The sequence below is a fragment of the Opisthocomus hoazin genome, chromosome 19, assembly GCF_030867145.1.
Source record: "Opisthocomus hoazin isolate bOpiHoa1 chromosome 19, bOpiHoa1.hap1, whole genome shotgun sequence".
In the NCBI taxonomy this organism is placed as follows: Eukaryota; Metazoa; Chordata; class Aves; order Opisthocomiformes; family Opisthocomidae; genus Opisthocomus; species Opisthocomus hoazin.
In genome coordinates, this window is record NC_134432.1 from 5,399,906 (window position 1) to 5,422,021 (window position 22,116).

At 56.2% G+C, this 22,116-nt stretch overlaps 1 protein-coding gene across 4 annotated transcripts in view; it reads right to left on the bottom strand.

The window, feature by feature from the left end:
* Window positions 1–11,769: 11,769 nt before the first annotated feature.
* The window catches only part of PNPLA7 (patatin like domain 7, lysophospholipase), a 126,733-nt gene continuing 116,386 nt past the window's right edge, over window positions 11,770–22,116 (bottom strand). For all 4 annotated transcript variants that reach the window (XM_075439388.1, XM_075439387.1, XM_075439386.1 and 1 more), the window contains 3 exons: window positions 19,108–19,192; window positions 13,638–13,741; window positions 11,770–12,609 (listed from right to left, as the gene is read on the bottom strand). In XM_075439388.1, the coding sequence (XP_075295503.1) occupies window positions 12,529–12,609; window positions 13,638–13,741; window positions 19,108–19,192 (270 nt within the window). In that variant the 3' untranslated portion in view covers window positions 11,770–12,528. The remainder of the gene's footprint in view (window positions 12,610–13,637; window positions 13,742–19,107; window positions 19,193–22,116) is intronic.

Below are 22,116 nucleotides of genomic sequence, written 5' to 3' on the forward strand. Positions count from 1 at the left end.
TCTCAGTATTTCATTGTTTGGCAAAATAACAGTCTGACTTTGTCCTGACTTTGGAACCACGCAGCAGAAGAGCTGAAGTTTGAAGTGGCTGTGTGATATCTAAGATGGAAGAAAAAATGTTGCCACTAAAGGAAAGTTTGTGTGACTGTGTCCCCATAACCTTCTCACTCTTGAAGCTCCTCTCCAACCCTACCCCATGCCGTGTCCAGCCCTTGCTGTATCTACAGGTGCTGGGCAGAGAAATGAAACCATTTCCAGTCGTGTGGCACATTCACCACTGCTGCTGGCGAAAGGGCTGGGGCCGAGCTGGAGACGCAGCACCCGCCGCAGCACCCATGCTCCGCGCAGCCCAGGCACGGCAGTGCCAGCCGCCTCGGGCACGCTGCTTCGCGAGGCGGCGGCCGTCTGCGTGGGGACGCAGGCCGAGCAGGTGGAAGCGGACCGGGAGGATGACTCAGACAGCTCAGCTGGAGGATGAGGAGGGATGCATTTAGCCTTTCCTTCGGGGTGGGCGGCAGGAAACTATTTGCGATGGTGGTGGCAGTAGGAGCGAGAAGCTGAAAGGGAGGTGAGGAAAAGAGGAGAGCCGGGCTTTGCCGTATCGTGTGCATTGCGGGGCTTTCCACGGCTCCTCTGTCTGGCCTGAAGGCCATACCTGCGTCTGTGCTGGTGACAAGAAGCAGCTCTGGGCAGCGCGGGGAGGTTCACGCAGGGCTGCACACAGATTCGGGGCCGTCAGCAGCTCCTGGCCACAGTGAGGGGTCGGAAAATACATGATGTCTGCTTCAGCTGGGGCATCGCACAAAGGCACGGGCAGTGAAGATCCTCTAGACCCTGTTGGCAAGGGTAAAAAATTCCACAATTGCAAATAAAATAGCCCAGGGCCCAGGAAAGGAGTGGCTGCAGTGCGTGCATGAGGTGGGAGGGGGTTATGCGTTCGGCTGTCCCTGCCCGTGCCCCATTTCCACGCTGTCCTGCCGGAAGGAAGCAGAGCAGCCCCCAAAGGTTTGGGGTGAAATCAGGCGGGCGCTGAGTGAGAGATTCGGCGAGGAGCTGGGGACGGGCAGCAGCTGAACCCGTCCCCGTTCTGCAGGAAAGGAGCTGGATGCTGCTGCCGCTCTTCAGCGGAGCTGGAGCCAACGGTGTCGGGCTTGTGCGGAAAAGGTGAAGGTCACAGCACGAGAAACACTGCGGAAGCGTGGCATCGTGAGCGGGCTGCGCGCGTCTGGTACGACCGCAGCCGGAGGGCCTGGCTGCGGCGTTTCAGGGGAGGTTGGGGCCGGTTGGGGAGAGCTCAGAGGGAGCACCAGGAGGGGCTGGATGGTGCGAAAGTGCAGCCTGCGAGCAGAGGCTGAACACAACACTGATTCACCCCAGAAAAATCAGAGACCCGGGTGGGAGCCCCAGCAGCACAGCCGAGTTGTTACAAGGCTGAAGGCAGGACAGGACAAGGAGTAAGGGGATGAAGCTGTGGTGGGGAAACGCAGGTTAGACCTAAAGAAAAGCTGTTTAAGGATAGTGAAGCCACGGACCAGACTGCCAGGGAGGGCAGAGATGCTCGGGCGCGGGAGGAGCGCCTCAGGTGCTGCCTCGGGTGCGACCAGCCGGAGCAGAGCCCCCGGGGGCACCGGCTCAGACGGGGTGGTCTTGGCACAGCTGCTCCACCCTGCTTTGCTGACGTGCTTCGGAGTCACCTAACCCTCCCGTGGACTGGTATGGCTTGCTGGTCTCAGTTCATTACTCATGGAACCAGCAGCTTCACAAACTTCACGGAGGCGGTGACAATTATGGGGAAAACTGAAGTGGAAAATAACCCCTATGGAGTGGGAAATCAGCAGCTCTTTGAGCAGAGCCTGCAAAAGGGCAGAAAATCTGATATTGCAGCGTCAAGAAAATATAACTTTGGCTGAAAGCCCATCCAGTGAATTGGTAATATGAAAACAGCAGTTTTATATGACAATATATATGAAAAGGAAGAAAGTAATAGATACTAATCAATGTGCAGCAACCACCACAATGAGCTACGAAGCAGAGCTATTGATAGAGGACGGTACACGGACAGAGGAAAATCCATCCCTGGCAAAGCCACAGCCAGGAAGGAGTCATTCACTAAATATATTAGAAACAAAATAAACGTTAATGACGTTGTAGGTTTGTTTCATAGACTTAGACGAGCGTAAAAAGATTTTGGTGAGGACCAGCCTCGGGTGCCTCTAGTCTAACCTCCCGCTTGGAGCAGGATTGATGTCAAATTGACACTGCCTTGCTCAGGGATCGCCCAGTTGAACTCTGAAAATCTCCAAGCACGGAGAAGCCACGGCCTTTCTAGATGAAGAGGTACATTGCTAGTGACAAGGCCCTCGGTGTCTCTTCTGCATTTAGAAAGGATGGGAATGTAAGACAAGAGGATGATGAAACACTCTCTGGTCTACTAACAACTGAGAGCATCTCGGGTGACATCCCTGGGGTTTCTAAATCAGCAGATCCACACAATCCGCACCTGAGGGCCCTCGAGCAGCGTGCTGAGCTGAGCTGCGGCCGCTCGCTGCTGGAAGCTGGAAGCCTGGAGAGGCCAAGTTTGGCAGGACGCTAACACAGCGCAGGGCGGGCAAGGCGGCTGCCCTGCTTAGCAGTCGGTCGGTCCAGCAGGACATTCAGACTGAAAAATGGAGAGGACACAGAGCATTCAATTCATACAGAACTGAAGGATTAAAATACACCCATCTGTGTGGTGCAATGGAAAAATGTCTTGTCAAATGAGCCTCATTTCATCCTTTGAGAAAATTACAAGTTTGTAGATAAAGGTTACCACGTAGCCATTATTTGCTTAGCTTTTGGCAACATGTTTGACTTAATATCATATGACACCCTAATTACAAATTTAGCACTATACAATCTCAATAAAGCCCACATTAACTGGATGGAGAGCTGCAAACCCATCTCCAAAACAAGGAGTCATCAGTGAACAGCGATGATTTAGAGGGATTCTGCAGGAGCTGGTCCCAGCCTGACACTAATCAATGTTTTCATCATTGATTGAGAAATGAGCACAAAACACAGCTGATGAATTATACAGCTGCTGGAAGCAGGACGACTGGCAGTGAATAATTATGACAGAGAAGTTATAGCAAGCAACTGGGATCTTTTCTGCGCACAAACCCATGTTCACTTGGCAGTATTAAAATAGGCCAGCCTTCAAACACAAAGAAAGGAAACGTTTCATCCAAAAGAAATGGGATGCAGAAGATCTCGACATCATCAGGGGAAGGCAAGCCAGAGGCAGATGCTTTTGCAACCCTCCAGTGACACGGCAGCGGCCCCGGGTGCAGGAATTAGAGCAGTGGATGAGAAAAGTGGGGCTGTCCTGGCTGCGCTTTGCTGCAGTGCAAGGAGCAGTGGCCAGAGAGGGGACGGCTGAAGTCTCAAAGGAGACAAACTCCGAAAGAGGAGACAGACAAAGTCACCGAGCTGCAGGCAGGAGCCGCGTGGGCTCGGTGCAAGCCGTGGGGCCGGGGATGGGCTCCAGCCCCCAGTCTACCACCAGCTCCACCTTACCACAGTGCAGGGACCCGGCCGCTCGTCCCAGCAGCACGCTCCAGGCCGCTTGTCCCCGTTCTCTTGGTGTCCTCCTAAAGTGTGTGATGTTAAAACGAAAGCGCTCTCTTTCCTAAAAGAAAAAAATACTGGTTTGCTGAGTTCTTGCATCAGGCTTGGGTTACATCTCTCCCCCTGACATTATTTTCTGCCATTGAATGTTAACACACCGACATTAAAGGGAAGCTGAGGTGGTTTTCCGAGCAGGCTGGAGATGAGACGTCCAAGGCTGGCCGGAGGGTCTCTGCAAGGAGCAGGGGCCTGGCTGCAAATTGCCTTGCGATGACTTCTTCACACCACCAGCAGAGAGGCATTTTCCTGGGTGGATTCGAGACCTGCAGCCCGGAGGGGCTTTTCCATCACCTGCTCCTAGATCACCCCTGGCCCCAGCATCCCCAGCCCCCCGGTGACCCTGCTGGATGGGGCCAGGATTGGGGCGTCTCACAGCCAGCGCCTGACCCGGCGAGGCCACGGCCCTTCACAACTGCCGGGGAAGCGCTCAGCTTTGCCGGTATTTTTAGCTCTGCCCGCCACATGGCTGGTGTTCGCGGCGTGCCCCGGTTTGGCAAGGCGAAGCGCTCGCCCTGCCGGGTCCCTGTGCTGGGAGGACGCCGGCGACTCCGGGAACGGCTCCCTCGGAGCCCCGGCACTCGGTGCTTCACCTCCCTGCGGGTCAGCACAGCCGAGCTGGGGGTAGATGCTGGGGAGGAGGAGGAGGAGGGTCCTGCAGGAGCCAGGGCTGCCTGCAGCAGGGACACGTGCAGGGCCCCTGGCCGGGCGCTGCTCCACGGGGACTTCGCAGCCTTCTCCTTGGGGCTCTGTGCTTCCACTTCATTCTTGCCCTGTGCAAAACTCAGCAGCTCCCAGACCAGTGCAGACAGGCTGGATTCTGGTCCCCAAGGGAGTTGCCCTCAACAACGCAGCTTCCCAGCTGGCCCAGTTTCGCAGCCAGCCCGGCTGGTCCCTTATGGAGATGCGTCCAGCTCAACCCTGGCGACGGGGAGCAGAGCTGCCGTGATGCCCGGACAGGGACCAGGCTCTTGTGTCCACCTTGCCCGTGGCTCCGGCAGGGACCGGGCTCAGCCCCAGCACCGCTCGGCAGCTGATGCCTCTGCCTTGTCCTCCTGTGGAGCCCCCCCCGGCAGCCGCTGAGCTGAGGGTGCGAAGGCAGGCTCGGCTCCCCCCATCTCTGCCATCCTGGGGCTCGAAGGATGGGGGCTGGCAGGGTGCTACCAGTCATACCAGCCAGGTGCTATTTTAAATCATCATTCCCCCACCAGCGCTTTGAAATCCCCACTTGCCACCCCAGTTTTAAGGTGAGGGACATGAGCAGAAACACTCCTCCCACCGCCCCTTTTCCACCGAGGAACGGCAGCAGCGCGGACACCATCTCATCTCCATGAACTGTGGCAGCTCTTGGGCACTTCGAAAACCTCTTTGCTGACGCTTAGAGCTGGGAGGTTCATCGCTCTCAGGAGAGGCACACACCCCAGCGACCCGGCAAGGCTCAGCTCTCCCCGCTGCCTTCGGGGACCACAATCTCCTTCCCCCCAGGTACGTGTCCCGGCAGGAGCCTCGAAGCTGGCGGGGGCTGGCTGGGTCACGCAGCCCCGCGCCGGCGCTCTTGGCTGCAGCCGGGCACCGACCCACGCAGCCGGCACAACCGCCTCCTCGCCAGCTCTTTCCCGCTTCGTTATCCCTGAAATCCCGGGGGTGAACCGCTTTGCCAGCCTCGCTCTAAAAGCTTTTCCTATCTTCGCTTCGTTAAAAGCTTTCTATTTCCAGCGAGGGAGCAAGCAGAGGGGAGGGATTTTACAGCCCCTGGGTGACTTAGTGCTGTGGCTGAGGCGAGGGGCGGCAGTTTCAGGGGTGTCCTGAGCCGGGCTGGCATCCCCCAGCTCTGCAGCGGGGAGAGCAGTCACTCACCAGCCACTTCCAGCTCATTCAGTGCCTGATTTGGGAGAGGGACAGCAGCAACAGCCTGGTCATGCACTGGAGGAACAGACCCACACCAGCTGGAGAGGGGAAAGCACCAAGACGGGGCTGGGAATGATGAAGCCAAGGACGATGGAGCCAGCACACGCGTCCTTCCACGCCACATCCAACCCGACGCCCCACACAGCCTGGGCAAACTCTCACTCCAAGAGCAGGAATAACCCTTCTGGCAATGGCAGCGACCGGGTGATACCTGCCACCGAGCGCCTCTGCCTTCACGCAGCCATTGGGCACTGCGAGGAAGAGGAGTTTCACAACTCAGCCCATGAAGAGGTGGATGCATATGCGCCTGAGGAAGTAAAAAAAACAGAAAATCAAACTAATTATATTGGTTGCAAGTGCAGCCACGGGCACAGCCAGTGCTGAAAAGCACCTCACTGTGCCTCGCTGAGCCCGGCGGGGTGCTGAGCACCCTGGCAGCCAGCACCAAGGGCAGAGGGAGCGTTTGGGGCCACCCACAACCACCCAGCGTGGCCCACACAGCAGCAACGCGCTGGGGCACAGCACCGAGCTCACCCCATCCTGCCCGGGGACGTGTGGGCAGGTCAGGGTTGCTCGAGCGAGGCACCAGCTGTATTCGACACCTTCCTCCGGGGCCATGTATCACATTTGATGTGCCTTCTTCGAGGAAAAAAAATGTGTAATTTATGGTACATTTAAAATTAATGCACATTTGGTGGTCTTTCTGAGTCTAAATTATACACCGCATGAGTGCTGTAACGTAGAGCTGTGCTCGTCCCTGCGAGGCCGGCATCGCCGCCAGCGCTGCTAACCCTGCCCCCCCGACAGACACCGCTGCTAATGACAAGAGTTCCAAAAATCAACATTTCCAGCAGCATCATTAGCATTTGCACCTCGTGGGTACCAACTCCTGCCCGTGCCAGGGCTGTGCCGTGCTGTACGAGGGGGCTTGGGCTCAGCATGGCGCAGTTCTGTACTGAGGCCAAGCTGTCACTCCTCGGTGACAAACCTCTGCTTCCAGAGCTGGAGGCCTGGCTGCTCCATGGTGGGAAGCTCGTTCCTCTCTATAACCCCCCGACGGAGGAGGCCTAATTAAGAGCCGGCCACGGCGGAGAGCGGTGACGGTGGCTCTGCCAGTTACCTGTGAAAATGCCACGGCTGCGCTAAGTAACGCTCAGGCCCCGGGTGCATTCCCAGCGCTCGGAACGCTGCTCAGGGCTGCTCCCGCAGCGCGTCTCCAGGAACGAGCCTGCCACACAACGAAACAGATTCGTGGTTTCTTAAACCAGGATGAACATTAATAACACTTTGATTCTGCTTTTCGTTGGTATTTATTTAAACAACAGGCAAATGCTCTTATCACAACTGGTAGTGCCACAGTTTCCCCTAGAAGCCGTGACTTCAGCAAGGGAAGGGGGGCTGGCAGTGCTGACTTGCCCAGCGCGGATGTCCCCAGCCTGCGGCGAGCCGGACACACCGGCACTTCCCAGCTTTGGCACCCACGCAGCTGGGCCCCATCCCCATCGCCCAGGGCAGCTCCGGGCGCGGGATGCAGGCACAGGCACGGCTGCCCTGCCAGCTCCCGGGCCCTCTCAGCACTGCTTACACCCAAACCCAGACTCTGGACATTGGGGAAAAACAGGGTCAGACCCTCCGTGACCTGAGGAGGGGACGGGGACAAGGAGCGCGGATACGATGGGAGAGGAATCAGCCATCGGCCGGGAAGGGACCACTGATGAGAGGCTGTGCCCTGGTGCCAGCAAAAGCCACACCACAAAATCACATTCATCAAATAAACAACGTCTTAATAACCCCAATGCCTCCTGCCCCAGCTCCTTGGGAAGCCCGTGGCGTCCCACGGCCGCGTTTCAGCCGGGCTCTCAGCATGGTGGGCAGCAGCGGGCGCCCGTCCGGCCTCACTGAGCCCCTGCGGGAGAGGAAAATATTTGCTGTATTTCTCATTTGCTGATTTTATTACTGGCTCTTACTCACAGCAACAGTAAATTAAACCCAGAGGCGCAGTAAAGCCCCCGCATCTTGACAGCTTAAACACAGTCCTCAGGCGGCAAGCAGGGAAAATCGCACGTCGGAGGAGGTCAGGGGAGCATGAGTAAATAAGATGAGATTAATTTTGGAACAATACGCAGCGAGAATGACATCTACCAGGAAGGAGCATTGCAGGGTCCCACCACAGCCCTGGCGGTTCAAAGCCCGAGGGGCTGCACGAACACCGCCGGCCTCCACATGGGGCGAGACTCCTGAGAAACCACAGCAGCAGCCATCCTAACAGCCCTGCACGAGCCAGAGCCGCACAGCCCGAGACCAAAGCTCTCCCCCGGCCAGGCAAGGCTTCCCGGAGACGCTGGACAGGGGCTTGCAGCTGCACTGTGGGAAACCGTGGTTTGTTGTTGTTCTCAAACCCCAGCGGAGCTGTCTAAGCGCCCAACAGCTCGTGAGGCTGTTGCCGTTTGCAGTAGGTCAGCCCCGAGCTGCTGCCCTGTGGGGACAAGAATGCCACTGCTCACCAGCACGGGAGGTCAGGAGAGCCCGACTGCGCGTCCCCTCGCCAGGCGCAGATCATAGAACCGCAGAATCGTTAAGGTTGGAAAAGACCTCGCAGATCATCAAGTCCAACCATCAACCCAACCCCACCACGCCTGCGAAACCACATCCCCAAGTGCCACATCCACACGGTTTTCGAACCCCTCCAGGGATGGGGACTCCACCACTGCCCTGGGCAGCCTGGTCCAACACCTGACCACTCTTTCAGTAAAGAAACTTTTCCTAATGTCCAAGCTAAACCTCCCCTGACACAACTTGAGGCCATTGCCTCTCGTCCTATTGCTGGTTCCTTGGGAGAAGAGACCAACCCCACCTCACTACCCGCTCCTGTCAGAGATGAGGTCCCCCCTCAGCCCCCTCTTCTCCAGCCTGAACAGCCCCAGCTCCCTCAGCCGCTCCTCAGCAGACTTGTTCTGCAGACCCCTCTGCAGCCTCCTTGCTGGGGCTGGAGCCCTGCGAACAAATTTCCCCGAACCCCCACCCCCCCCCCCCTCCAGCGGGAGCTTGGCTCTCAGATCACTGACTGGGGACACGTCTGTCCCCTTGACGCAGCAGCCACAGTCACTGGCGGAGCCCATGGGCAGCACAGGCTGCGCCTGCGGGCATTTCTCACTCCGCTTCTCCACGCTGGCTGCTTGGAGGGCTCAGCCCAGGCCACCGGGCAGGACTGGTGCTCGACCTGCTGCACATCCAGCACGGGGACGTGTTCCTGAAAGCCCGTTCAAGGTTTCACCCCCAGCAATCGGCAACCACCAGACGTGCCAAGTCAAAAGCCTTGAGGGGAACCTTTCCCATCGCAGCTGCTGCTGGGAGCCCTGGTCCCTCACGACCTTGCTCTGATCCTGCTACTTCATGTTTGTCCTTGGCTGGCATCAGGCTTGTAGTGGGAACAAGTTCTGCGTCCTCTTCACCTGAGATGAAACCTTCAGGTCTCAGCAGCTGTTTTCTCTCCCCCAGCAAGGCCAAATTAATCCAAATTCAGTCAGACTTCACCTTTCGGGGGCTGTAACTCACCCATGAAGAAACTTCAGGGAGAGCAGGCGGTTTCCAGCCGAAGCCAGCACCCACCGGGCCAGTGAAGATCGGCAGGACAGTGGCCTGGGCCAGGAGAGCCGCGACCAGCAGCCTTGGGCTCCCCACACCGCCCTTCTCCCGCCCCGTGGCCAGCAGAGCAGCAGCGGGACTGTCCCCTGGGGCGCGAAGCAGTGACGGGACACCAAGCCGTCGGACAGGGCTGCGTGTCCACGCCGGCCGGGACTGCTGCAAACCCCCAGAGGTGGAACTGCACAGGTGAGCGCAGGAGCATCAGGATGCACCTGGGTGCGGCCACCTTCTGCAGGAAAAGGATTTTTTGGGTGTTTTTTTAGTGCAGGACGGGGAGGTCAACGCCGGGCCGAAGGCTGAAGCACTGCCAGGACCCTGCACTGCCTGGCCGGGCAGCTGGGCAGACCACAGCCAGCGGCAGAGCAAGCTGGAAAAACCATTCTGCTTTGTACCATAAATGTTTTACATTCCTCTGCACAGGAGGAAAGATCGTTTTAGTGTCCAGGGCTCACCCACGGAGAGCGCAGCTAGGGGGGAAAGCTGTCATCAGTTATTGAGAAGCGACACCCCGAAGGTTTATCTTCTGTCCTTGTATGTCTGAACCAAGCGCCACTTCCCCGTGGGACGGGGCACAAAGCAATCACAGCGACTCTCACTAACACAGGCAGGAGCCCAGTATTTTTCAGTTTTCTGCAGCTCCCAACCCATGCAGCCACGAGCCCAGCGCTCGCACCCAGGCTCCAGGAGCGAGTCCAGCTGCCAGGAAGTTTAGTTAGAATACACAGCTCGGAAATTAATTACCTGTTTGAACAGAGGGGAAGAGCTCCCCGGAACAGCACGGAGCAACACAAGAAGTGCTGGGTTCAGGCTGACAGACCCGTCATCCTTCTGGAAAAGAGAGATGGAGCTCTGAGCAACCTGGGCTGGTGGAAGATGTCCCTGCTCATGGCAGGAGGGTTGGAACCAGATGATCCTTAAGGTCCCTTCCAACCCAAACCATTCTATGATTCTAAAACCACCCGTGGTGCCCATCCTGGCCCAGACAGCTCGGCAGCCGGGGCAGAGGAACAAGCAGAATCTATCGCTGCTATGGGACGCGCAACCCAGGTGTCTGGCAAACAACAATCTGCCCATCGTCAGGAGGTTTGGAGGCTCCATGCAGAGGTCCAGCCTCTGCTGAAGGTACTTTTGTTTCTAAGCATATCCTTCAAAGGTTGAAGACCACTGGCCTGGGATGAGCTCAGCAAGGGCAACCTGAGGGCCCTCGTCATCCCTCAGATTAGCCCTATTCCTCATGTCTCAGGGAAAGATTCCTGCACTGCAACCATCTATCAACACAGACGTTGAAGAGACTCCGGTCTGGTTTGCACCCCCTCACCAGAACAAAGCTGGAAGCTGTGCTGCTGCTGCAGGAGACGTGCTCCTCTCGGGTCTGCTCAGAGCAGCTCTGCGGAGACCCAGCAGACAGCCGTGAGGTGGGTGCTCACCTGCGCGCCCGCCCAGCCTCGGCCCCCGCTTCGGAGCCTTTCCCACGACAGGCACCAACACCCCCTGTAACCACCCTCAACAGAAATTCAATCTCTCCAGCTCAGCAGGCGGCCTGTGCTCTCACATAAGCGTCCGGCTGCTGACTGCTCTACCTCCACTTCAAAAGCCATTTTTAAGCTTCTTTGCAAGAATTATTTCTTTTCAACAGCAAGGAACAACCTCCAGCAACCGCAACGTATCCTGTACAATTGCATTAACCAAAACCTGCATCAGAGATCCGGCTGATCCTTGCAGGGAAGGTGTCTGCTCGCTCTGGAGGGGCCTGGGGCTGGCTGGAGGTGCAGCCAGGCTGGGGGTCTCACCAAGGTGAGGGCTGGAGTCCCTCTGCGAACAAAGCACTGACCTGAGGCTCTGACACCTGAAAATAACATTTTGTGTGAGAGGAGCGGCTTCCCTGGGTGAAGGCTGCACTTTCACAGACACGACAAGAGAAAAACCTGACGCAGGGCAGGTAGAGAGCCTGTGCCACGAGAGGAGAGGAGGTCAAATGCAGAGGACAGGTCACACTTCACAGCACTTACAACTGCCACAGTCCTCGGTGGTGCCACCAAACGCGTTTCTGGCCTCAAAGTTGTGCTGCCTCCAGGCACAAGCAGAGCTGGGCACCGCCGCCGGCTGCTGACGCCCTTCCATCGCGGGGCCAGGACAGCTTGGCAGTGGAGGCAGCTTGGAGGAGCGTCTTCGGTGCTCTGGTCAGATGACAAACCCCCTCAAGGCAACAGCACCTAGAGCTAGTGCTGAGCAGGAGAGTTTACACAAAGCAAGAATTAGCTTGATTATTCAGCCATGCGGAGCTATCGGCAACGACAGATGTGAGACAAGCAGAGCAAGCACCGGGGGACTTCTGAACACGGTCCGACTCACGACAACTGCTGCAGCCCTGGGGAGAGAGCACTGGGGGATTCTTTCCAATGCTCGACAATACACTGCGTGACTCCTGCTGGGTCCAGGAACTGAAAACCACACGAGTTTCTTCAAAAGTCTGATAGAAGCAGAGGCAAGCTGGGCTCATAGTTGTTCACAACTTTCTCTTCGTGGGACCCAACACAAAGAACCACGCTGACATTTCAATCCATCAGAATAACTTTATTTCACAAGGCAAATACAGCCAAGTAGTGACTCCAGAGTTGCCCAGCAAGTGTCAGCTCCATGATCCATCAGGAAATGTTCTGCTGATGGCTTGAGGATACAGGCTCCATAGCTAGTGTTCACATTAACTGATTCCTTAGGTTTAGATTTCAAGTGAAATACATTCAAGTTTGCTCCTGTCAGAGCACTGCTCACAAATACGTGGTTGAAAGTCAGAGGGGTTAATTACACAGTTACCTGATTCATATAAAAAGAAAGCAATGCTGCTGCTGTGACCCATAAAACCCCTCCCTCTCTCTAGTGCTGCTGCCCGGAGCCTTTCCAGCCCACAGCAGGACAATATCCCGTTGCTCTTTGGGCCTTCGCAGGGAGAACAACCACCAGAACATACAGCAGCAAAAATGAAGGCAGCGTTTGACCGCACGTTCCCAGCACGTTTCCCCTCTGCCAGTCTCAGAAGGATTAACAACGGGCTGCTCCCACTGGCACCGGTACGAAGGAGCACGGCACACGTCAGCCACCCTCCAGCAGAGGTCCAAAGGGACTCGGGCGCGACGCAGGTGTTTGTGCTCAGTGCTGGCAGCTGAATGCCCCATACCCTGTCAGGAGAAGGACCAAGGCTTGCTTAATTTCAACTATATGTTGCTTTGGTTTTTTAAAATATTTAATAAATGTGGCTACTGTCAGTAGAATGGGATGTAGGTCTCAGCCAGCAAGGTCAGACTCATGTGAGTGTTAGCCTGGCACTCCTGTGCTGCTGGCCTGGCCGTCCACACCGGGCAGATTCCTGCGCTTTCTTATCTGCATATCTTCATCCTGAAGGAGAAAAAATAAATAGACAAATAAAAAAGCACAAATTCATTCTTCAGCACCCTCTCCGAGCTGCACAACCATCTGTCCTCTTCCCCTCCACCTCTTCTTTGTCCACCAACCACTACCCACTGGAGATCAGCCCAGCAAACAAAGATCTTTATGCCTTCACTCCAGCTCTTCGCTCAAAACACCGCAGCCATCTTACGTCCTCACATGGGCAGCTACTCAGCCCAGGCACCTTCCCAAACCGCTCGCATGCTCCCACTGAGAAACTGTCCATGTCCAACACAACCTGCCGGCCTCTCCAGCCGGAGCCCGAGCGGCAGGGCCAGGACCCCTCCGAGCCGTGCTGCGCCGGCTGCGGGCCACCCGGCGTCAAGTCTGGCCTCACAGTGCAAGTCTTCCTTAGGGTGGATCTGATGTCCCACAGAGTCAAACAGCTTTGGTTAGAAGGAACTTCTGGAGGGCATAACACAATTTTCTGCTCTGAGCAGGGCTAGCTCTGATGCTAGATCTTGCTCTTCAGGGCATCTATTTGGTTTCCAGGTATCTGCACGGGTGGAGTTTCCACCGTCTCCCCGCACAGCCCGTTGTGGTTCTCGGCCACGCCTACTGGGAAATATTTCCCCCTGTGCCCAGGGAGGGTTTCCTTCAGCGCAAGCTGTGTCTGTCACCTCTTGCCTTCTTGCTGCGCATCTCTGCTGCCGTCCCCCCCGCAGCCGCCCAGCAGGCAGCTCCTCCCTGCGCCTCCAGCCCGCACCCACCTTGCGAGCAAACCCACGCAGCTGCGGGGCCAAGTTTCGCCACGCACCGCGCCGCTGCAGGCGACTAAGCTGAACAGGGCGAGCAGGCATCATTTAGCGTCTGCACCGCACAAGAAGCAAGCTCCTTTCTGCACAGTCCGCGACGAGTCCCCTCCCGGTGCCTCTCTCAGCGTCCTTCCTGCCACCTCCACCTCACAGCCACCGCGCACCATTCACACGCGACTCGGCAACGACAGCGGCACTGCCTGTCTCCAGGGCAGCTCGTACCGAGTCAGAGTCTTCTTCAACCTGGTTGCTGATGAAATTGATATAATCATCCTTCTGGTTGTCCAGAATTTCTTCCTCGTACTCAGTCTGGTAGTCTGACTCATCTAGAGAGAAGAGAGAAAAAACACTGGTTTTAACCAGCATTCAGAGAGGCAGAGAAACTGGGAGAGGGACGGCAGCTGGCTCGGCGGAGCACTGGCGCAGGGCAGGGTGACCGCTGGCCAGCCCTCTGCAGCTCAGCGAACGGGGACCACCCAAACGCAGACGCCAGCTCTCCAGCCAGATCACAGAACAGTGAGCTGCATCTGAACCGGTGTCCTGGAGCCCTCCAGGAGCTGAAGAGCCTACAGCAGGAGCAGCAAACCGTCTGCGTTGTTCTGGTGGGCATCAGCTGCCCAGCCCGATGGGACACAAATGCTGGCAACGGGGAGATGCTCCCTGCTGAATGCTCTTCATGGAATAGTTGCTGTCTCCCCCCCATCACAGACAAGACCTGTAGGATACCTTCAGAGGACACGCCTGTGAGCGACCAGCCCAAGCTCCCTGGACACACTGGTCACAGACTCCATGGAAAAAGGGATTTCCAGGCCCAGGGCGAGCTCGTCCTGCTGCGGAGATGATAACTCCATGCCTCACAATCTCTGGTCCACAGGGGACAGCGACATTTACACTCCCCTCCTCTCCAGGGGACAATCACCTGGTCTCTCCAGTAATCCAGCAGATTAATGTAATCTAGGGAAGCTCAGGAGCTGAGACACAGCGGTCAGCAGCAGGACATGCCACCAAACTCCCAGTCCCCAGCACCGAAGCCCACTCCCAAGGAACGAGATCCACCAGCGTGGAGTCAACGCCTCTTCCAGTGCCCAGCGATCACTTTAGGGGCTGTAAAACAGACGGCAGGAGAACCCCCCGCTAACAGGACCCCACTCGGCAAGAGCACTGGGGCAGCCACCCAACGCCCTGGCAGCCAGGACAGAGCCCCAGCCCGGCGTGACACCAAGGCACGCAGGCGGCGAAGCGAAGCAGGCAGCAGACGGCCACCTTCCTTCTGCAGCTTCTGGCACGCAGCTCTCCAGAACGCAACACGAGGCGTTGAAATGGCAGGAAGTCATTTCTGGCTGACCCTGGGTTTTCCACCACCTTCAGGAGTTAATTCAAGTGCGCTTGGAGTTGCCGAAGCAATACCTGTTTTTCAGCCCACTAGTGAAGAAAGTGGCTCGTGTTTAAACTGGATTCTTGATTAAGTATTTCTTTTGGGAACAGTCAATAGCATCTGCTCCACGCTGAAGACAACAGCACAGTCTGTTCCACAGCGTTTTCTAACACAATAACTACGACCAACTGCTAGAACATTAGGTTTAAAGACATTTGGACTTATTTTTTATTTTTCAGGTTTTTTTTTTTTTTACTGTGGATCACACAATTATCGTTAGTTTACACTAAAAACACGACTGGTAATCTTTGCTAAAACACACCAGAGAAGCTGAAAACTCATCTGAAGAGCACCAGAGAGCATGAACAATAGTTTGCAGTTTACAGCTCCAATCAAACTGACTGCCATCAAAACCAAACTCCTGGATTCTTCCAGCGTTTAACAGGTCTTCATACAGATAATAAAAAACAAGAGCGGGGTGTCCCTTCGCACATCCTTCACCAGCAGCTCTGGGTGCTGGAGGTCCGGAGGGGACAGGAGGAGGAGCTCCTGCTGTCCCCAAACGTCCTCGGCCATTGCCCGCTAGAGGCTGAGCGTCTGGGGCTCACGGGGCGACCGCTTCTTCACAGTAACCCCCAGCAGCATCGAGCAGGCCTTGTTGCCCTGCTCAGCACACCAACACCTGGACGCTGCCGTCCGACAACGAGCCAGTGCAGAGGAGATCGCACCCACGGGGGAGAGGCACCCGTGCCGGCCGCTGGCAGGGGGAGCGTGCCCACAGCAGGCCGGGCACGCAGCCGCTTCGCACGCCAAAGACCCGCCCTGTGATCCTGCAGCTTTTAGTGTTTCTTTCATACAGGCCTAATTTCTGCAGGCAACACATGGCATTTGGGGAAAACCGGTGCTGTGTGGCTAGAGGGTTTCTGTTCCAGTAACACCGACAGGCTTCGATGGGGATCAGGGAACCCAGCGGGTCGTCACAACCTGACGTGCGTTGGTGCTGCTTGATAAAAGTGCTTCTTACACAGCACCAACGCGGAGGGTGCCCTTGTGCCCGAGAACTGCGTCCCCGAGAGGTTTTGGGATGTCTCCTGCTTCAGCTGTATTGCCAGACCAGGCGCTCGACACCACGATCAACATCCCTCTTTCCCAAATCGTTTTTCCCAGATGACTGTGGCTACAATTGCTCTGCTACGCGATTTCATCGCCTTCAGCCCCGGCGTGTGGCGAGCACGCTACCTCGCTTCACACCATGAAACCCGGCGGTGGGGACAGCCCGGAGCGTCGCCGCTTTGGAAAACAGGACGCGAGACCTGCTGCGGGAAACCGCCCGCGCGGCTCTGCTCCTCGGAAGTCTCTTACGGGTGGGAGCGGGGACGCGGCAGAGCCACCGTGGAGGATGGCATCTGTGCTCCCCCGGCCACGGCTGCATCAAGTGCAGTTACAGCTGAGCAAAGGCAGAAAATCCCAGTCAAGGACGTGTTTGGACGCCGAATGGAAACACGGCCACAAACACTGCGGCTGCCAACAGGAGCTGCTGTTCTGCTGGAGACGCTTCCCCGCCTGCCTACCGGCTGCACGGGTACCCTGGCTCCAGGGCACGGCTTCGCCTGGCGTCCCGCTACGCAGCTCTTCCCGAGGGACGGTCTCCTGGGTGCTCTTGGGGTTTTTCTTAATTGATTCAATCGCTGCTCACAGTTTGCTCAGGAGTGGAGAAGAAACTTGACTGCCTGTTCTCCTGAAGAAGATATGGCCTTCTGGCTCTGCAGCCTCTGCCCGCTGGGGCCTCTCACCCTCCCTACTGACTCTTCCTCCTTCTCCCAGTCAATCAGATCGCCGCCATCGTCATCTGCTTTCTTTAGAACAACATTGTTGACATGAGTTCTCCACCATGCCTGAGACTTGCGGTATGCTGTCAGGACAGGCAGAGCCTTCCTAAATCCCTGCTGTCCCACATCTCACTCAGGAAGGGATTTCCAGGGATGAGAAAGGTTTCACCTTCTTTGACAGTGCCACCACGCTACCAAGAAGCACCCTGTCTCCTTACAGGAGCAAAAGCAGCCAGGCCATCTTTACCACCATCGCTAGCAGCGAAATCCAAAGGCTCCCAGCACGTATGAGGAACCATCTGGCAGCCACAAGACCACTGCTGGGGAGGTGTCACCCTCCACCTGAGCTCGCCTCGGTACAGCCTGCTTCCCCCGATAGCTCCAGGTACCTCTTTACCGAAAGCGATGCCATCCCGGGGGCACCGAGGCAATGCCGCGTCCAGAGCAACGCCTTACAGCCACTGCCCACCAAAAAACAGGCAAGGTCCCCGCAGGCAGCACATGGAGTCACCCCAACACGAACACAAAACGTCCTTCCAGACACAGCGTCCACGTGCACGAGACTCTCCGGCCACCCTCACCCTACCACCAACAGCTTCTTCCATCTGCCAGGAGCGCGAGGCACCCGCCCAGCCCGTCCCAGGCAGCCCCTGCACAGCCCCTCCTTAGCCCAAAATCTGCCGTATCTGCTTTCCGAAAGACGCGTCCCTTCGTCACACTCACATCCACGGCCTCAGCCAGCAGAAAGCAGGTCTTCCTAACGGGGACAAACAATCAGAAGCTACCTAAGGGAGCAAGATCTGTCCCAGTACACGCTTAAATCTCAGCAGGACTTGGTGCCTATGCCTTAAATAACCGTGTTACATGAACTCTTCATTCTTATTCACAGTGGCTGTTTCAACCACATTTGATTAATATTTTCTTCATAAGGCATATGATTGCAATTAGCATTTCAAATTACCACAGGGACATCTCTACAAACAGTCACAGATGGGAGGACTCCTAACTTTAGATTTCCCTCTGCAAGAACAAGAAATCAGGAGGAGGGGGAGAGACTGTTTATAACGAGCTCTGCTAGCTCTGGAGAGCAGCTCTGTGGAGAGGGACCTGGGAGTGCTGGGGACGACAGGGTGACCACGAGCCAGCAGCATGCCCTGGCTGCCAAGAAAGCCAATGGCATCCTGGGGTGCATTAGGAGGAGTGTGGGCAGCAGGTCGAGGGAGGTTCTCCTCCCCCTCTCCTCTGCCCTGGTGAGGCCCCATCTGCAGTGCTGTGTCCAGTGATGGGCTCCCCAGTTCAAGAAAGATGAGGAGCTACTGGAGAGAGTCCAGCGGAGGGCTATGAGGATGATGAGGGGACTGGAACATCTCCCCTACGAGGAGAGGCTGAAGGAGCTGGGCTTGTTCAGCCTGGAGAAGAGAAGGCTGAGAGGGGACCTTAGAAATGCCTCCAAATATCTGCAGGGTGGGGGTCAGGAGGACGGGGCCAGACTCTTTCCAGGGGTTCCCAGCGACAGGACAAGGGGCAACGGGCACAAACTGAAGCAGAGGAAGCTCCAGCTGAACCTGAGGAAGAACTTCTTCCCTCTGAGGGTGACGGAGCCCTGGCCCAGGCTGCCCAGGGAGGCTGTGGAGTCGTCTCCTCTGGAGATATTCCAGCCCCGCCTGGATGCGGTGCTGTGCAGCCTGCTCTGGGTGACCCTGCTTGGGCAGGGGGGGTTGGGCTGGGGGACCCACAGAGGGCCCTGCCCACCCCTGCCATGCTGGGATTCTGTAGTGAAATGCTGGGCGATTTCAGACCTGCAAAGCTCTGACCTTTCTTGCTAAGTGGCATTTAACGGGGCACTGCTGCACGGGGCATGGCCGAGGCGCAGGGCACTCGAGTGCCATCGTGTAAAGACACAGCAGCCGTTACCCGTTCCGATGCCGGAGCCGCTACCTGCTCCTCGTTAGCGCACCGGTGCTCCCTGAAACAGGAACGCACAAACAGCAGTGGAGCCAGTGAGTCGCTCCAGATGTGACTCACAACCACAGGGAAGAATTCCTTCAGTCAAAGCTTTAAATCAGCCTCCTCCCGTCTCAAGCGGACGCCGACCAAAGGGCAAAGCCATCGCTGGGGCACAGGCCAGCACAAGGGCCATGAAAGCCTGTCTTTGCAGGAGTGGCTCCCGCCAGCAAACCACACCGGACCACGCTGGGAACGGGCTGGCAGCGGATGTCTCACCATGGCAGAACCATCTGGCTCCCCGGAGGAGGCAGCGGGGGGGACACACGGAGGGTCCGGGCTGGGGCAGGCTCGGGCTCACCTGCAGACAGAGGCTCTGCCCAGCAGAGCCCAGCGCCGGCAGCCAGCCCCAAACCGGCACAGCTTACAGCACGGGGTGTTGGAGGAAAGCAGTCAGAGAAGGCACACGGGAGGAGCAAGTGGCCGTCCCGGCCTCGCTGCCCTTCCCAAAGCTTCTGCAGCTCCGCCGGATCACCCGACTCACCGTCTGCCACGGGTGCTTTCACGGGCTCGATCCTGGACACGATTTCTGCCAGGTCCGTAAAAGAGGCGGTGGGGCAGGTCACGTTCTGAAACACAGCATTATGTTTTAGGTATGTTAACAGACATATACAAAAAATCCAAACATTTTTATCGTACAAAAATAATACTGAACAGAGAGAAAGCTCCGGACACACAAGTTCTCCACAACTGCCCCCTCACAAGCCATTACTCATCAGTGAGTAATTCTCGAAACAACTCTCCTGATGCAGGTCTGGTGGCAGAGACAGCATTCCCAAGTGCAAACAGTGGGACAACCTCTAATGGCTCCTTCTCCATCCGCGCAACAAGAAGCCTCATTAAAAATTTAGCAAACTATCGAAAAGACCACAAAGACCAGAACCGGAGGGTCTGGACTCCGTGACAGACAGTGCTCATTTCACTTGTTTGCTCTCCATCACCATTACTGTACGAGAGGGACTGGCTGGGCCAGGAGCAGCCCCCAGGGAGCTCTCGCCTTCCCTCAGGAGAAGGAGCAGAGGTCCCCGAACCCCGGTGTGACACCGCACGTGGGCCAACCCCGAGCTCGCGGAGCGATGGCATGGCGGGCTGCAGGGACAGGCGGGCAGCAGCCCCGGCCCTGGGGTGAGCAGGACCCACCTTCAGACCCCGGCAAGTCATGGCGCTGGAGGGGCTGTGGCCAGCAAGAGCCTGAGGTATGCGGCCTGCCCGCAAGGAGAAATATTTCCTATTGTAATTCCTCTTTTCAATAAACCCTTTCTATTTTTAGTCTGCCTCACCCAAGCAGTGGGTTGAGTGTTCTCTGTTTTGAGACGCTGCCTGCTCCAGCTTCTCCTCTAACAAAGCCCAACTTTGGCATTTAAGAAGCACTGTGGTCTTCCCACGTGCCACACCGTGAGCAGCCCCAGCTGCCTCCTCAGGGCCAGGCTCCAGGTCACCAGATGGGAACCCGAACACCCCTCACCTTGTTTTAAAACCAGTGATTTTAATGACTACAACAGCACACAGCCCCAGAGGAGAGCTGGCAGGGGACATGTTATCGGCACTGGGCTGCCAGGAACTGCTGCGACAGCCGCCTTTCCAAACGCCCAGACCTGCCCACGTGCTTCCAGACAGGGCACCTTCCTAACACGAGGGCTTTATGAGCAATTCTTTGCTCTTCTGGCAAGCGCACTGAGACGATGAATCATACAAACCCCGTGGGGGTCACAGCAGAAGCCCATTATAGCTGCAGCAGATTGCCCTCAGCTGACCTTTAATCCATAACTAACTTTTGATGTAATTTAGTACAGCTAAAGCAAGGTGCGGATCCAGGACAAACAGCCGGTGGGGAGCGGTGGACAGAGAAAGCACAGAGGGAATTAAAAAATACCTGTAATGAAACAGCAGTAACTTAGGACACGCACTTTAAAACACACAGAAGTCAGGAAGCTCAGAAGCTCGGTGTGACCATCAAGGAACCATCAAGAAGGGTGAGTCAGCCCAGTCTCATCTTGAACATCCGACCTGAATGGTCCCAGTGAAGTGTCTGCAGGAGGCTGCTCCCCAGGACAGGAAAAAAAAAGCATCTACATCTTCGTTTTGTGCCATACGCCGAAGCGAGGGACATGTGCAAACTCTGGCCGCTGAGCAGGCGCAGCAACGCTCGAGGCGAGCGCCTGTGCTCTCACAACGCGGGCAGAGTGGCTGCGCCCAGCGCCCACGTAGCCACGCACCGGGCTGTCCTGGGAACCGGCCTCGGAGGGGACAAACGCCTGAACAAAATCCTGCAGCGACCGTCGCCAAAGGGGGCTTCAGGAAAACCACCACCAGCTCACGAGCCCCCGCAGACGAGCGGCCGAGGCCAGAGGGGTGTGAAGGCCACCGCAAGCACGACCGTCCGTGTGGGAGCACCCGCTGCGGTCGCTGTCAGGCTGCTCGCCGAGGCAGCTGCGCCCCAAAGTCTTTGCACTGAGCCGGGAACAACACTCGTGGGAAACCAGGCGTCTTCCCACAGTCATCTGATGCTTTGCAAACGGGAATTTAATATCAAGCACTTCCTCTTACTACTTTTAAGGACACAGCCACACTCCCATCAGTTAACACCAGGCAAAGAAATGTCTCGGATTCATTTGAAACCTACTCTAAAACACTTCTGCTGATATTTTTTTTCCAAGGAGGAAAGTACTTTCTTCGGCACAATCTTTATTAAACAAATTAGAGGAGAAAGACAGTTACTATTGTAGTGTGCTACATTATATTTAGCTTTGACTATGAATAACACTTCAGCAGACAAAACTTCCCCGAGGAGATCCAATTAACGGCACTGCATTATTCTGTGCTGGGGAAGAGGAAGGGTTGTTCGAGTGAATTTTATGTAAGGTTCCCGTTATTTGTGTCTTCAGTATTTGCATTTTTGGGACAAGCTAAACAGTGATTGAATGATGAAAGCAAAGGAAAAAATATCTAAATGATTAAATACCTGGAGTTTCTAAGTGAAAATTCACTGCTTACGACATGGAAACAAGACGATAAGAGACCATGCTCAGCTCTCTCAGACATTGAACACTACAGAAATAGCTGAAGAACTAAAACTTACTGAGCATCAAACCTCGGCTAATGAAAGGGAAGTTAAAAATATCAGCTGTTATCCCCGGAAGATAGCAGAGCTAAAGGACTTAAGTGACTCTAATGGACTAAGAAAAAAAAAGACCAACAGCCCAGGGGGAGCCTGCAATACTTGTTATTTTGTAGAAATAAATGTGCTGAAGCAAAAGTCAGATGAAAGAAATCTTGGTTTTCACTGGACTCAAGAGTTTTCAGAGGAGGAGCAGCAGATCTCTGAGGTCCTGGGGAGCACAGCCTGGAACTGAGCCTTCATGTCAGCGCAAAGCTGCTGGCTCCCGCTCCACAGCCCGGGCAGTCTGGGGAGTCCTCTCCCGAACCCATTATTTTCACCCCCTCGGCGTCTCAGCAGTCAGCACTTTCTGCCTTGTTACCAAGTGCGTACACA